Genomic DNA, 16,981 nt, shown 5'->3' on the forward strand with positions numbered 1-16,981 from the left:
TTTATTTTACTTTAAAGCGCTAACGTTGTCTTGAAATGTGATAGACAATCGCATGAAAAACTCGTTCTCCCACTAAGGCAGCGTGCAGGAACAATCAGTCTGACAATATTGACTTTAAAAGCAGTTTTAGTGGCAGGAGGAGGAGCGACTCTCCTCTGAGCGCCTCGTCCAGTCTCTAAAGGAAGAGGAAGCTCATCACTTCGGTCACGGTGAGGGTGGAAAAGATTCCACGCTCAGGTCTCCACAGACGCTCCCTTCTTCTCTCACTCATGAACGAGACCCTGACTGGAGGGTAAACTTTTGTCTGATATTCATGGAACCATACGGAGCTCCTGAAATGACTGTAAATAAATGTCACCCCTGGTTAGTGTCAAGTGTTTTAGATCGCTGCTATCTGGGTGTTTTTGAAACACGACGTGATCGGTTAGGACCAGAACTGACTGTGTCACGACTCGAGACTGACAAGTCAACAGGATAAACGATCATAATTTACAAAAAGAACTTCACGTTTTATTAAATATAGCCTGAACCTTGCAGCTGAGCTCACAAGGTCATCAGGAGAGTGTTTACCGAGGTCATTGAAGGCTGTTTTCACACAGACAACTAGAAGTGTTTTTGTGGCCCAAGTCGCAGGTGTATCAGACTCTGACACTACGTCCATGAAGACGTTCCATGCAGTAAGCCTGTGTAAACACTGAGACACAGCAAAGGCCAAAAAAAGAATATATATATATATATATATATATATATATTTTAAAGTCTGAATCGGTCATTGAGGTTATTCAGGTTTATTTTTTGGCTTATTGATGAAGTCCTGGGAGATTTTTCAGCAGATAGAGCGAGAACCGTAAATGTAAAACAGAAAGAAAACAACCTTACATTGCTCTGATTCCCTGCTTTGTTTATGCATAAAAAGCCTAATGAACGACCCTGCAGGAAGCTAGATTCTCACAGGGAGCGGATAAGGGCGACTGAGGCAGCAGAGGTGGAACCGGGTCACAGTGTTTTTATAAACAGATGTTTTTATACAGTTCTGCATGCAGGAAGTGGCTGTGTAAATGATCAATGCATACATTACATAATACACGAAGGCTGGACCAAAACACGACAGCGGGAATATAAAAGCATCGTCAGGAGGAAAGATGTTCCCAGTGCGACCTTTCAGGAGCTCCATATTCAGTGATTGTGTGTCACAAAATGTAAAAATCCAAGTTAAGCTTTCAGGATTGTAGTGTTTGAAATTGTCCTTAAAAAAAAAATTCAGAGAAAGTCGAAATCAGTACCATCAGGAGTTTTAGCCAATCATCCTCCAGCATCCTGCCATTATTCCACGATCTACCGGACAGACAAAAAAAACAAACTTTCCATCCTCTCTCCTCTGAAGAAAACGATTGAAAGTCTGAGTTTGTTAATCCCACGCTGAATCATCACATCGGTCTCTGTCGGAGAACGCCTCCGTCGCTGCTTCCTGCTGCATCGCTGTTCTCTTTCAACAGAGGTCTGAGCTCTAAAAACACACAAATAAGCCCGTCTGTTACTGAAATGGACCTGAAAACTTGTCTGTAGAGGTTTGTAAAAACAGAGTTCACAGTGTTTCCCAACATATACAACACTTTGGGTTTTATATAAATCGACACCGAACGTCTTTTAATTCAAAGTCTATGAAAATGCTGCGTCAACTGTTCACGACTTACAATTTAGTATTTAATAAGAGATCAGGCACTGACTGGGTCATTGAAGAATATCAGACTTCTCTGCCAGATTCTGAGGGGCTCGAGTGGGAACTTATTTTTCCAGATTTGTAGCAACTTTAATATTAAACCTGAGGCTGAAGCCTTGAAACTGCAGCTGTTATTCATATTCTGCAATCGCAGGGAACTGGTTCTGCTGGTTGAAGCTAAAAGTCACCATCATCTCCTCAGAACCTGCAGTCTGTTGCTTCTCCGTCCCTCTGGTAAATAAACACCACTGTGATGTCAGACCATACGAGAGCACCCACTCCTCCCGTGAGATTTCAAAGCTGTTTCTTTTCTCACCTTTCATCTCTGTTTCCGTCTTGCTGCCGTTTTCTTTGGACGAATTTGGACCCTCGCGGATGTCCTCGGGAGCATCCGCGTCATTATCAGGCATCGCTGAAGCACCGGTGGGTTTCAACCCGTCTACGTTGTCCATCTTCACCAGGCAGAGATTCTGCAGCAGGCCCATGGGGTCGAAGCTTTCTCCGGCGTGCTCGCCTCGTCTCCTCAACATCTCCAACACCTACGGCCAGAAATCGTCAGGGAAGAAACGCACCATGTATGATACTAAAACATGCTTTATTTAAACCCGGCAGGGCTGCAGGAACACCACAACAAAACAACACAAGTGCATATATGAAGAAAGCTAAAAATCTGCCTCCAATTCAGTTTGCAGTACTTTTTTATGTGTTCATGCATGTCCAATAACCACAAAGTTGATTCTCTGGACCTGCACAACACTTTCAGTGGGAGAAATGTGTCTTCACTCATCCGCGCCTCAACTGGCCGCACGTTTCCACAACCTTATAAACACTAACGTTGCGTAACCATAGAAACCAGTGCGATTACATAACAATGAACCACAAGAGCGTCATCATTAATGGTCAGTGGTCATGTGGGCTATTCACAGGGAATGGATCACGGCACTGTGGATGATAAAAGTCACACTCTTATAATACTGTTTATAAGGTCTGCTGAGACTCAGTGATCAAAACGCTTCTCACACTGAAAATGTTCCATCCAGATGAACTGAAACAACTTTCTGAGATGTTTTTTTTCCCCAGTATTAGAGTTACCAAACCACATGTAGGACAAAGAGCATGCTTATGTGGGACAGTTTCTGACGATGAAGGGTAGACTGGGAGAGGTTTGGCATTTAACATGTGAAGGAGTCATGTGCACTTTGTTTTCTTCTAACAGGCATAAAAGGATGATGTTTGGTTTCATGTTCTCATTCATATGCTCACATATTCAGAGAGCCAAAATGCCTTTTTTTTAGCCCCGAGTTTCTTGTGCAACATCTATTTAAGCCAATCAGAATGTGGGATTTTATCTCAATACATGAAATGGGAGAATGGGACATAAAGAGGGAAATCGGGTCAACGTGACTAATCCAAACACAACAGAAGGATCTGGTTTCTCATGTACGAATGATTTGATTTAATGGTCAAACAACTTCACTTAAACACAGACCAAAATGTTTTCAATGCTGACAAAGTTCGGCCGTTTGTCATTTCTGATGCTTTAAAATACACACCTTCATATATTTGTAGGATTTCAGTTCACTGATGTTCTCCTCCAGTAGGAGCAGGTAGAGCGAGAGATCATCACATTGGCCACCGGGTTTGGGCAGGACGCTCACAGTGGGCAGTGATTGGTAGGTTTCGAGGAAGTGGGCGTGGCCATAGCAGTAGAGGGGACGCAGACTGGCGTAGATCACAACTGGGATCAACGTGGCAAAGACGATCAAGTTTACAAAGCTGAGAAGAGTAATCAGAGAGATGGAGGCCTTAAGTATCCCAAAAGACCAACCTACTGGCATAACGGCAACAATATAATTATTTTTATCCAATGAAATGTGTCAAAAATGTGTCTTTTGGAGACTGACTCACTTTTTGGAGCCAGCCTCTAGTGGGCGTTAGAGGAACTGAATTTATGCCACTTTTTTTAACCCCCTGCCGGGTACTTGCAGTCTGCCATCCCCAGTTTAATGAATTTCAGTTTTTACTATTCTCAAAAGCTAAAGAGTTCAGATCTAATCATTGCACCACAGGTAAACTTGTTTGTAAAGCACAAATCAAAGCTTATTCTGATTTTTGATGTATCAACTCTTCAATGCAAAGCTCAGGAAAATACCTCAGCAAGGAGAAGACTCCCACAGCGATAAGCTTACACTGCACCCTGTCGGGGACGCCGGTGTCTGACTCGAGCAGGCCGACACGCAGCTTGCAGCCGAAGTCGTCTGTAGTGGAGGCCAGGCGGAGGTAGTAGCCCAGGTAGACGCAGGCGCAGAGCAGGGTGAGCAGAGTCAGAGCGCGGCACAGGAGGTAGTAAAAGATCAGCTTCCGTGAGCAGCGCTTGGTCATCAAGAACTTCTCCACCATTGGGTAATGGAAGCAGCCCTCGGTGGGATCACTGTGGAAAGAGCAGATTAAAGTGAGGTTGTGCTGGCTCTTTATGGATTTGCTGGTAAACACACAGACAGACCAGTGGATGCAACAGTTATTCCACTGATTGGAAGCTTTTTGCCATGTTCCCAAACAATGAAGTGCATCCTTCCCACCCTGTTGACTGTAAAATGCTGTACCTGTCAGCGGACGGCTGCTCCGCTGTCGCCATCCGTTTGGCCAGAGTGACGGCACGGTTATAACAGCGGTCCAGCTCCTCCATGATGAAGGCGAGGTCAGACTGCAGGAGCGGCGCAGCGCAAAATCTCCAGAACAACGCCGGGGCGTACATGAGCACGGCCACCAGCAGCAGGATGTAAGGAAAGAACTGGAGAGAGGACACAGGAGAGGAGGCAGCAGAGCTTTAAATAAGACATAAACAATCATATTAGCGGTGACGTTTCCACAAATACAACTGCTGATAAAAGAAAGGTGTGGACAGCTGACACACTGACACCGAGGCTGCTGTTATGCTGGTGTTTGGTTTGATAAACTAATGCCTGATGAAACAGACAGAGATAACAGTTTCACTTTCATAGAGATATGAGGGAGTGTGTGTGTGTTCAGTTCTCCGGTCTTACTGTACAGTAGTATCTCACATCATAAACCATAAAGTTTACAAGTGCTTTAAGAAATTAAACAGATAGTGAATAAACTTAAATGAACATCTCTTCTCTCTGGCTCTGTAGCAGAGACCCTCAGCCACCTGGCCCGATTACTGCAGTGGGATTTCCACCAAAGCCCTGAAAGATCTCCACTCCGTCCAAACCTTGGCCGCTAGGCTTCTAACAGGCTCTTAGCTCTGGGCACATATCACCCCCACCCTCATAAATCTCCACTGACCCCTCAGCACCCCTCTGACCTGCTGCACCCAACCACGGGTCTGCTTTCTATCCCTCGCCAACCTCCACGCCTCTGGGCACAAAGCCTTCACTGTGGGCTGAAGGCTCTGAGCTTCACATCGACCTTTTTATGAAACATTTAAGAGACTTCTCAAAACTCGCCTTTTTGTTTATTGATGCTCTTATATTGAGTGCCAGAGCTTGTTTCTGTTCTTTATGTGACAGATATTAATATGGTTCCATTTTGATATTCAAACTATGACATACAGATCACAGACAGATCACTTGGATTGGGTGTAAAATGTGGCCTTTTTAAGACCTGACAATTTTATGTGGATGCCTCCACATAGTCTCCAAAAATAAGGTGAATTAGAGCTGGGCGATAGAACGATAACGATATGTATTGCGAAATAACTTTTTCTCGATAGAAAAATTAAACTATTGCGATAGGCCTCATCTCTCTTGTCCTCTTAAAAAAAAAGAAAGAAGAACAGCCAATCCAAATTAAGTAGCGCAGAGCCGAACCAATCACAGCCGCAGCGTCACGTTACGTGACTTGTTACGTACAGCACAAATGCCAAGCCGCACATGTGTATTTGCTTGGGAAGCAGCCAGCCGCCGTGCCGCCCCGGTAATGGAGGAAATGAGTGTGCCGACTAGAGAAAAATCAACGGAGAGCGTGAGCGAAGGTTACCGAAGAGAAAAGAGATGATGGTTCCAATGCCGGAGAGATTGTCGAACGGAAGGGCCATAGAAGTTCCGTAGTGTGAAGGTATTTCGGCTATTTCAAGTCTGACAAAAAACAGAGTAGCGCGCACTGTAAATTGTGCCGAAAGCAAGTCTGGAAATACAATAAACCGGTGCATGCTCAATCTCTGACTGAAAGCGCTAATTCGTCATTCGGCTTTTGTCAGACTAAAGTCACTGTCAAAACTGTTTGAAAAGCTAAGCTATACAACAAGGAGAGATTGAGAATTTCCTTTTAGTTCTCAGTTTATTTGATATTGACAAAAGTTAGTCAATTTTGTCTGTTCTTCTGTAAAACAAACTAAGATTTATTTTTAGAATTAAAATTTTGTTTCTAAGTGGAATTGACAATTTAGTAGTCTGTTTTGTTTGTTCTATTTTGAAACTTAAACGCTTTAGCGGCTGCCTTTTGTGTAGTTTGCAATATTTGCCTTTATTTATCTGAAACTGAAGTTTCATGTTCCTTAAGTACATCTACCCTGTTGAACTTATTATGGGAAATAAATATTTAAATTAAAACAAGCTGCTAATTATTTCACATTTTACTTGTGAGCAACGGCACATTTAAATCTTACAAATATAGTTATTTGGCTTATATCGTGATATATATCGTTATCGCCAGAAATGAAAAAACATATCGTGATATGAAAAAATCTTATATCGCCCAGCTCTAGGCATGCCCTTTCTCATTAACGGCAAAAACCTGAACCATGAAGAGGACTGGTAGAGCAGACTCACGTTTCAAACCCGACAGAATGAGCTGAAAGGCAGAAAGCAAAGCTCTGAGGGTTAACTGTGCTTTTGGCAACGATCAGCTGTTTGAACATCGGATTTCTTGTGCAGGTTGATCCGGTGTCATTATAGAAAGATCGTTGTAGGTATGTGAAGAAACATGCACGCCCATTACAGTCCTCAGAATGCACCCTACTAAAAATATCCGAACCACACCCTGAAATCACAAACCCGAGGCTGCCTGTGAACGCCAGAAAGCTTTCCCTTCACTCTGAATCAAACACAGCAAGATTAAGATGGCTTAAACCTTTTCAGTAACTGTAACACTGTGTGTGTGTGTACCTTGTGCAGCCACAGAGGTAGAGTCTGTGTGTGCACGGCCGCCCAGCAGAAGGAGTCCACATAAGCTGCCTGCCTCCATGAGAAGTTAGTCGGAGCAAAGCAGCTGATCTGAGTACCTGAGAGAAACATGGAGACATGAAATAAGCCCCAGCAGCAGGGTCAGAATCAACACAAGTCCACACGAGTGACACGGCATAACCTTCAGTCCACAGTCTACTTCCTGTAAACAGATCAGGATTCTTGCAAGACCAGATCTGTCTGTGGTTGAGTGGATTTCTTAGAAAGATTTCTCACAGAATGAAGTGACCCAGACAGGGCTCGTACAGGTTCGAGTTAAGACTGTAAGGCTGTTTAAACATGACTGTGAATAAAATTGAAGAAAACATCAGTCACATGGCGTTAGAGATGCCGGCTGGTTGGTTCAGAAGACGTTCTGTCAGAAATGCCAGGCGATGAATAAAAGGCGTTCTGTAGGTTCTTTCATCTTTTTTAAACATTCATTTGTTGTTTGTCTGAAACTTGTGTTTTCATGCTGCTATAAGACTAATTCAAACACACCTGGAGTTTAGCATCTTCCCGATGGACACCTAGACATGTGGACTGGTTCCAAGTTCAGATCTTTAGACCACTTTAGACCCACACAGACAAGATCCGAGGAACTAAGCTACCCGAGTGCCTAAAAAGCCCAACTGACCTCATATTTTATACAGGAAATCTTTTTATAAACCAATCTGTCTGTGTTTATCACACCTGTGCCGTTTCCTTTACCTATGAACATAATTTCTGGATCTGCCACCAAAGTACGGACAAATTTAAGAGCAGCATGGAAGAAAAACTGCAGGTAAAAACAAGAAGCGAGGACAGAAAAACGGCCACATGTAAGCAGAAGCAGTGTCAGAGGAAATGGAAGTGTTTTAATGAGAAGATATTTATGAAAAGGGTAGAACCGTCTGTTAGCCGACACGCACTGAAAAACATCACGGGGCAGTGATTAGAAGTGGAAAATTACAGAAAATGAATAAATGAAAAGCTTTAGGAGAAGAAAACTGACAAAAATGTTTCTATGATTAAAAATATGACAGTGGCGCGTACAGATGTGCAGCTGGAGTCTCTTAAAGGCTATTCAGGCTGGATTCTGTGAGTTCTGATGAATTCTTCATCGTGTTTTCCATCAAGATTTTTAAAAAAAGTGAGATTACCACCTAACATTTAACTATCACACAGTCACCTGCGTCATGGAGCCAACTTTGCTCGTTCCCCGGCTTCACTCACCGACTGAGACCTCCTGAGCGAAGGCCAGAGAGATGAGGAGGAGGGGAAGGCCCACGGCCACGCAGGTCACGATCTTGTCCACGGCGAGCTCCGTTCGAACGTTGCGGTATCGAGCCTGGTTCGGGTCCTTCAGCAGAAAGTCGCTGAACACGTACTCTGTAGCCACGTGTGCAATGGCCATGTCTATGCTCTGCTCTTACCTGCTGACACAAATCAACAAGCATCTCCGTTGGCACGTTTCACAGAGACAATACGAACGTGTCACATTAAAAATCAATCAGATCTGATCAAAGTTTCCAGCTGACCCCGCAGAATCAGCTCGCTCTGTGCCATGACTTTGGTTGTTTTACCTTCATACTATGAATACGTTTGGCTTAAATCTGATGCATTTTAACAAATGTTTTCCAGTATTTTTGGGCACTAATGTCTTTAGAAATACAGCAGATATTCAGAAACTTTGACATATCCTGCGATATTAATGATCAAAGTTGGTTACAGAAAAATTTGCTCGGAACAAAATATTTTTGGCTTTACACTGAGACACTGAGTGTGGGCTTGTTTTTATGTGGCTACCTGTTGTACTTCTGAAGTTACGAGGGTGTGAAATATGCTTCGAAACTACGAATTAAAAACTGTCAAATTTCAACCCACACCTGTGCACCTCGAGGGCCTGTAACTGTGAAAATGGCCTTTATATATTATATTAAATCGAGTTTGCACGGCTCTGACATGTTCCCCGAGTTCCCGTCGCCTTTTTGCCAGGCAAATTTAATTTGAGCGATGCAAAGCAGCACACGAGGTGAACGTGTCCTGTTACAGCAGCTACTTAATTTCCCAGCTCGCTGCCTAATATCGCTCTAACGCAGCCATAATTAAATAATGCACTAACATAATAACCTGTATTATTCTTTAATTAGACATTCCAGATTCCATAATGAGGTTTTGCTCATTTTGTTCACCAACAGCAGCTTTCTTTAACTCCACTTTCTCCTGTTTGTTAGTGTTCACTCTGTGAGCACTTTATTAGGATCACTGCTCCATGTGTATTCGTGCAAATTAGCCAGTCATGTAGCAGATTCAGATTCATGCCTTCAGATAATTTGTGTAAATTCTATTATTACTCAGAGTCACAGAGATTAAAGTTGGGATAATCTATGGGAACAGAAAATCATCGCAGACAGAAAGGACACGCTCCATCTGCAGTACTGAGAATACCTGCTAAAAATGAAAGGTAAACCACAGCTGATCTACCGTTTTATCTAAAGTGTCTGTATTTAAATCAAACTTTGACTTCTTGTCTCGATTATTTCGAGCTGCTGGTTCACATGAACCGAAATGTGCGCAGGGAGAGGATGAAGGAGCCTCCTCACTGGACATTTCTTTGGTCTTTGGAGGAAAAACTGCTCACACCACTTAGTGAAGTTCAGGGCCACGTTCCTGCTCCACTTCCTGCAGAAGACTCACAATTAGCGAGCTGTCAGCATACTTTAGGACAACTCCTGGTCCACGACGGCTCTGACGATCGATCCCTGAGGGGATCCAGTGCAGGGTGAGAAACTGCTGGACAGGGTTTTATTGACGCCGACCCTCTGAACTCAATCTTCCATCTTTGGGCCCGGCACCTTTATTTTTTATTTTATTAACTTTAGAAAAGCATTAAACAGGCTGAAACAGTCAGGCTGTGCCACTCCGAGTGACCTTCGGCGTACATTCAACATGTTTATGGAACGAGGCTCAGCTGTGAGCATCACTTCAGACCCTCAGCATCGTTTTCACGTTCAGCTCTTAAAGCCGGCACTCAGAGACACTGACAGTCCTGTCGATGTTTTCCTCCATGATTCACGGTGACAGCAGACGTTTTCTGGATCTTGTAGTGTGTTTGGTACGAGTTCTGTCTGTAAAGCAAACTGCCCTACAGGGATATTGGTTTCATTTTGCTCTACTGAACAAATATTTCAACAATTTCCTCTTAATAAACTGAAGCTCGCACACAGTTTCACTTGTCAAAGGGTCAAAAATAGCAGGAAAACATACAGACTTCTGTTAAGTAAAGCAACACAGCCTCTTTGTCTTCACCGTGTGTGCCAGTCCTTCTTACATCCACAGTTTTCCTCCTCAAAGGCCTGTTTGGAGTCTGGAGAGACTCTGCTTCACAGTTTTATCCTCCTGGGACCTGACCTCCACATATGTGGACATCACATTTTGGGTTATTTAGACCAAAATACTAAATCTTGCTCTACAAGGGCCTGATATCCACTTACGAGGACATTATACCGCAACTGTTCTATCGAAATTTTAAATGAATATCCTCATATGTGGCTCTCATTTTTCTTAGAAACAAAAATTAGGTAAAAAAAACAAAAATCTGGTAATTCTTTGTTTTTACATTCATCAGGTCCCAATATGCCCAAATATCAAAGAGAAATTAAAAATGCATGCCGTGGAAGAGCTCAGGTCTTAGGAGGTTAATGACTGTTCTTTAAAGAACCTCAGGAAAGCGTTGGTCGGACATTTTTCTCTGCAGTTTGTGTATTTGACCCCTTCACATGTAAAAATTGAGCAGTAACCGAATATTGTAATGGGGTAAATTGGTGCTGAAGAACACGCAGGTCACGGGATCTCATGTGCCGTCAGCACAGTGTCTGACAGGTACACCAACTTCTCAGCAAATATTTGTGACCTGATCTAAATATTCATCATGAGCATTTCTTGAAAGTCTGGTTAAGCTGAGAACTTTTGTTCTGTAGTCATTAACATAACAGCACAGTGCTCTTTAAAATCACCTGCTGTTAAAGCCTGGAGCCTCACGGGTTATTATCCACAGCGTCACGTCATGAACAAAGACTAAGATTAGTCACTATGAGTCATGAGGTACCGGCCACTTCAGCCACCAGCGCCGCTGCTCCTCAGCTGTGCAACCTCAGACTCGTGGAGTAACGCGAAGCCTGATTTTAATAAAGAAGGATTTCAAAACCCCTCGTGATCATCTTCTCACGACATCATCGGCCTGCTTTGTTTGCTTTTTTCATTTTTAATGCAAAGTCTTCATTATTCTCAAAGATGGGATGGGCTGACTACGCGACTCCGGAGCGTCAAACATGTTTTAGTTCAGGAGACCCGACCTGATCTGAAGTGGGAAAGACGACTGCATAATAACACACGTCCCTCCAAAGGTTTGGATTTTTAAGCTTAAAGAAGCAGAATTAGAAAATACAAGAAGAGTACTTTAACGTGCCATGAATTGTTGTACTTGGGAAGTAAGTTTTATCAGGCTAAATATACCTGACGTTAATGACAGTGTTACAAAACCTCATGTCAATCTTCATGGCACTTTTTAAAAAATACAAATGAGGTTGTAGTTTGTTTCCTGCCTCATGTCTTAAGAGCTTGAAAAAATGAAGGTAACACTGTGGTCATGAAGGGGTGGGTGTGGTCAGCAGCAACACTCAGGTAGCTGTAGTGTGTGGGTGATGCTCAGTTGGTGCCAAGAAAATATCCCTCACACCATCACACCAGCAGCAGCCTGAACTGCTGACACAAGGCAGGATCCATACTGTTCTTTATGCCAAATTCTGACCCGACCATCTGAAACCCACAGCAGAAACTGACACTCACTTCTTCCAGCCTTCTGTTGTTTAACGTTGGTGCCCCGTGTGAACTGTCGTCTTAGCTGAGAACAGGAAACTGAAGCAACAGCGATGCACCAAAAATACTCAGTGGTTGTGGTCTGGTCCTGCAGCCCATCTGCTGCGCGCTCTGACGCGCTGTGCATTCAGAGATGTGCTTCTGTGTTATCTTGGCTGTAGCACGTGTCTATTGTTTGAGTTACTGTTACCTCCATATCAGCTCAAAGCAATCCAACCATTCTCCTCTGCCATCAGCGAGACCACTTTACTCCAAAAACTGCCGCTCACTGGATATCTTCTCATTTTCTGACCACTCTCTGAAACACTCAGACCCACCTGTCTGGTAGCAACAACCATGCCACCTTCAAAGTCACTTAAGTCACTTTTAAGTCCCCATTCTGATGCCGTTTGAAAATCAGCTGGTACATGTCCAAATGCACTGAGCTGCTGCCATGTGATTGACATTGAACAGATGGAAAAGTGTACCTTATAAAGCCATAGATAGATAGTTAATGTCACAGAGGAAGGACAGAAAACCTTTAAATGTATAGTTTTTGTATCTAAACAAAGTTGTTGCTGTTTTTTTTAATCTCTTTATGATTTTTGACCTGTTTGTCTCCATCTAACAATACTTCCAACCTTCCAGACACGTTCCCTCCTCTGTAATGCATCACCATAATGAAAAATATGGACTTATTAATAATTTTACTTCCACTTTCACACTTTAAAAACCGCCGGTGGACCGAAAACGATACTTCAGAGGCCGGTTCTGGCCGGCGGGTCGCAAGTTTGACACCCCCGACGGCTGGGGTGGCTAACAGCGATGAAGCGGCATAAACAGACGGTAGAGTGACTTTTAACGAAGCTGTGATTTACTCAAAGCTGGCACACATCATAAACCCGCGCTTACCTGCTGCTGCTTCCGTCAGGTGTGTATCAAAGCGTCATGGCCGCGGTGGAGGCTGTGTGCAGCGGGAATCACTTCAGGTGCTTTCCAGCGCAGCTGCTCGGCGGTGTGGCCGCCAGGCATTCAACAGATAGAACAAAACAACTTTCGAAATCAATCCTCTTCCTGTAAGACTCAAAACTCCTTCCGTTCGTCTTCATGATGCCTTCACGGGCAGCTCAGAATTTTTTGCTCTGTTGCTGCCTTCAAGTGCAGCGCGGGATTTTGTAACTTGTAGCTCGGGAGTCAAACGGCGAGCAAACTCTGCTGAAAAATCTTTCTTTCTTTCTCTTTTTTAAAAAATGTATTTTAACTGAAATATAAATAGTCACTGATCTTAAATTTATTGCAGGCTACACACATCAGAGTTAGGTGCTCATCCAGAGGATACAGCACTAACTTTTATACACTCTCAGAGGGATCGTGAAACTGAGGGTAGTCTGCTTTCTGTTTCCAGAAGTCATGCAAATGACTAAAACTGTGTTTATTGGTTGATTCTTAAGATATTTATTCAACAGTTGCCTCAAGGTGCTTTATAATGAAGGTAAAGACCCTACAATAATACAGAGTACACGCTACAATCAAATGACCCCTTATGAGCAAGCACTGAGCAAGAAGTAGGCTGGGGCAGCCATCTGTGATGTATTTCAGTGCTGGACTTTGTAGACAGTCTCTGCATGCTCAGCAGGCATACAGACCAGTGCTGTTACAAAGGTCCAGGTCAGAGGTCAAGTTGTTTTTAATGAAAAATGAAAATGAGTTTGAAGTTTGTTTTCTGCCTTAAAAGTAATTATAAAAAGATGTTGTTGACTTTTTAATCACCCTTCAAACAACGTATTCACCCCAGGAGTTTCTTTACAACTTAGAAAGTGGTCCAGGCTGAGACAACCTGCTCATGACAGCTGGAAAGTTTAGATGGGATTTTAGTGTGTAGAGAGCAGAATGAGCTTCAGTTTGCTTCAGTAAGCAGTGTGAAAGACTACATTTTAAATTGCAGGCCTGCTGCTGCTGATTAAGACACGGATGCCCAGCAGAACTGATGTACATGACACAAATGTACAAAGTTTGAAGAGCCCTCACAGAGTTTATTCATTTTTTTCCACCCCTTCATCAATAATTACACGTAGAATGTATGAGTACATAAATCAGAGCACCTCACCTACAAAAATTTAGGGCACAAAAATATCTTCAGTAAAAGCTTTAAAGTAGCTAATATCAGATGGAAAATTAAGCTTTTTTCCATAAGTGTGAATGCATCGTGAGCTGCTGTTTCAATAGTGGGTCAGTCGGCCTTTCTCTCCTCTTGTTCTCATTTTCCTTTCATTTGCTAAAACAGCTCCTGCTTCTGTGACTCATTTTGGAAGGACTGTAGCCTCACACTAAGTTCAGTTTGGTGGAGACTAACGGCCTTGGCAGTGCAGTGGAAACATGAGTGATTGTGTTGTACTCTACCTTTTTTTTTTTTTTTATATATACTTTCAAGCTTTAAGGTTTCAGGAAATAATATTCTAGTTCTTCATTTATTTGCTTGCTTGTTTCTCAGCTCTTGGGTGGGCCCCTACGCAGGGCTCCCATTGGATAATTTGGCCCAGTAAGTATGTCAGCTCAAACCCATCACTGCGCACAAACCAGAAACAAAGCTTTACACGAGACATTCACAAACCGCTGGAAACCTGGGAGATGCTGCTGCTCTCAGAACAGTGACTAACACCTCTCCTCTGGCATCAGGACGGCAGCGCAGAGTCTCAGCACAGTGAAGATACTTCAGCACCAAACTTATTCCTGCTGCTGTTACACACAATCATATACACACATCTTTATATGCACGTGATGTTAGGAAACTATACTTACTGCTGCACACAGTTTAGAATCCATTATGACTTTTTATTTGAACACTGATATAACTAAAGGCATTTTTTGGTTTTCATATAATATATTCAGTTTTCTAGGAGGAGTGCACACATTTAATTAAAACAATCATATTTACTTTGTATGTTTTCTCCGAGCTCCAAAGAACTCGTTAACTGCAGAGGATCTGCAAAAGACCTGTTCTGGTTGTAATAAATATGATATAAAGGAATACATGTTTTATTATCTGTTAATTTAATATGTCCGTTTGTTCAGGTTTATATACAGTTGCTGTGTAAGCTTCCCCTCCTTTGTGTTTGGTTGACCTCATTTTTAACCCTGTTCACTTAACAACTACTTTTCTTCATAGTTTGGGGAATTTTTCTCATAACTCTTCTATCTGATTAAAATCTAATTAGCTTCCACACTTTCGTCCTTGAGCCTCACTGCTTGGGTCCCTCGCAGGAGCTAATCACAGAGCAGCCCGGTCATTAAAACACAGCATACCTTTTATCCCGTCTTCCTTTTCTCACCCAACCGGTCGCAGCAGATGGCCCCGCCCCTCCCTGAGCCTGGTTCTGCTGGAGGTTTCTTCCTGTTAAAAGTGAGATTTTTCCTTCCCACAGTTGCCAAAGTGCTTGCTCATAGGGGGTCATATGATTGTTGGGTTTTTCTCTGTATGTATTATTGTAGGGTCTACTTTACAATATAAAGCACTTTAAGGTGACTGCTGTTGTGATTTGGAGCTATATAAATAAAATTGAATAGAATTAAATTAAAACACACTTTCTCTGCTTGAATCTTTGCAGCTTGTGTTTTGATTCAGTAAATTTGGTGTTTTATTTTAATCCCTTTGATTCTTGAGTATAAAGATATTAATAAAAGAGTTCGACTTCCCTCTTGTTTCCCATTTTCTATTTAAAAAGTCTGGCATGATTGCCTTCATCTGTGTCTGTGCTTTGAATGGAGGTATTCAGTGTGTTTGTGATGGGTTCATGTGTAGCTTGAACATAACTTTAAAAATTAGTGTTCAAACAGGGTGACTGGTCCCAAATGTTTGCACTCAGGGAGCCTTCAGATGAAGGCTGTGGCACAGTTTAAATGCTGGGTTGTTGCTATTTTACTAGTTAAAATTATAATATCGTGTTAAAAATCGTGTAATTGCTCTTTTTGTCTATCTGTTGTAGAGCTGTGGCCACAAACTCTCCGTGCGCTGCTCTTCAGCTTTCAGAGCGATTAATTTGCCAACAAGAGAGACACACGGGTGACTGAGTGTCACCTGTACCGCCACCTGTCGTCCTTTCTTTTTCTTTTCCTCGACAAATTTTCTATATTAGGTATCCAGTAACGTCAGCAAAGTTAATTATTTTGGTCACGATATTCATTTAGAGAAATGATGATATTAAAAAAGTCTTAATCAACCCTGGAGTTTCCCTCCTCCCCGGCACGATTTGTTGTTTCTGTGCGCCTGTGTTACAGTGAGCTGGGATTTCCGGCTCAGATTGAAGCCCGTAAAGGGAGCATCCTCCAGGGCGGCGTGACTGTGGATCTGCGCAGCATGCAGCAGCTCTGTGGCAAAGAGGAAAAACACTGATTCATAGAAACGCAACAACAAGCAGCTCTTCAAGCTGAAGTGTGGAGAAGAGTGATGAGGAGCGGCCGGGATCCTGTGCCTGCGTCAGGCTCCCGGTTCGCGCCTGCGCCTCTTCTGAAGTGTGGCCATCTGAGATGAGCTGTTCTGCTCTGGAAATATTTGGGGCGTCAGAACGAAAACCATTTTGAAGTCATGTTGATGTTGGTCTATCGCGATGAATTCTGGGGATTCTCGTTCTGCCCTCCGCGGTCCTCCCAAACTTCTCCAGCTGCGTCAAGTTGCAGTGAAATGCGCACAAATGCGCCGGAAATGGGAGGATGTTAGACTAGAAAACATAACCAAGAAGCTGGAGGGAAAAAGAAACCGCTTAACCCTCAACTGTCCGCTCTCTTTCAGTGACTATCGATATAACGTTTTTGATAACTAACACTTTATTAATCCCAAAAGGTGGAAAAGTCCTAAAACCACACAGGAAACCGATTTTTTTAAATAGCTTAGTGCAATACAATGTAACGTATCAAGACATTGACCTTACTAACGTAAACAATAATAAAATAATAATTTAAATGCACATATTTAGTAATAATACGATTATAATTTATTGGAATCTGAAATTCAACAAAGCAAAATAAACAGAATAAAGCATATTAAGATTTTAAAACATACAAAAAAACAAAGAAAAAATAATTTCTGGTAATAAGCACAGCAATCAAGAGGTTGTGTGGGTGCTTTGAGATCATAAAGGGGCCAATATGTTCCCAATGTGTGCAAATAAGAAGCTGGTTCATCAAAATGGGTATGAGTTGTTGTTTTTGTATTTTTTAAATATATTTTTTGTTTTGTTTTGTT

At 42.6% G+C, this 16,981-nt stretch overlaps 2 protein-coding genes across 3 annotated transcripts in view; one reads left to right on the forward strand and one right to left on the reverse strand.

Moving 5' to 3' along the window:
• The window catches only part of LOC135933758 (uncharacterized), a 375,148-nt gene that overhangs the window by 183,700 nt on the left and 174,467 nt on the right, over window positions 1–16,981 (forward strand). The window lies entirely within an intron of this gene.
• Window positions 131–12,786, reverse strand: LOC134640994 (pannexin-1-like). 2 transcript variants are annotated; one of them, XM_063493145.1, is made up of 8 exons: window positions 12,655–12,786; window positions 8,119–8,318; window positions 6,847–6,962; window positions 4,324–4,511; window positions 3,873–4,151; window positions 3,274–3,496; window positions 2,037–2,259; window positions 131–1,507 (listed from the first exon to the last, which is right to left on the reverse strand). In XM_063493145.1, exons 2-8 carry the CDS (start codon window positions 8,297–8,299, stop codon window positions 1,428–1,430), a joined length of 1,290 nt encoding a protein of 429 aa, XP_063349215.1. In that variant the 5' UTR covers window positions 8,300–8,318; window positions 12,655–12,786; the 3' UTR covers window positions 131–1,427. The 2 variants fall into 2 exon arrangements, with proteins under 2 accessions (XP_063349215.1, XP_063349217.1); XM_063493147.1 differs by having other exon boundaries at window positions 8,119–8,321.

The sequence above is a fragment of the Pelmatolapia mariae genome, linkage group LG14 (genome assembly GCF_036321145.2).
Source record: "Pelmatolapia mariae isolate MD_Pm_ZW linkage group LG14, Pm_UMD_F_2, whole genome shotgun sequence".
Taxonomy (NCBI): domain Eukaryota; kingdom Metazoa; phylum Chordata; class Actinopteri; order Cichliformes; family Cichlidae; genus Pelmatolapia; species Pelmatolapia mariae.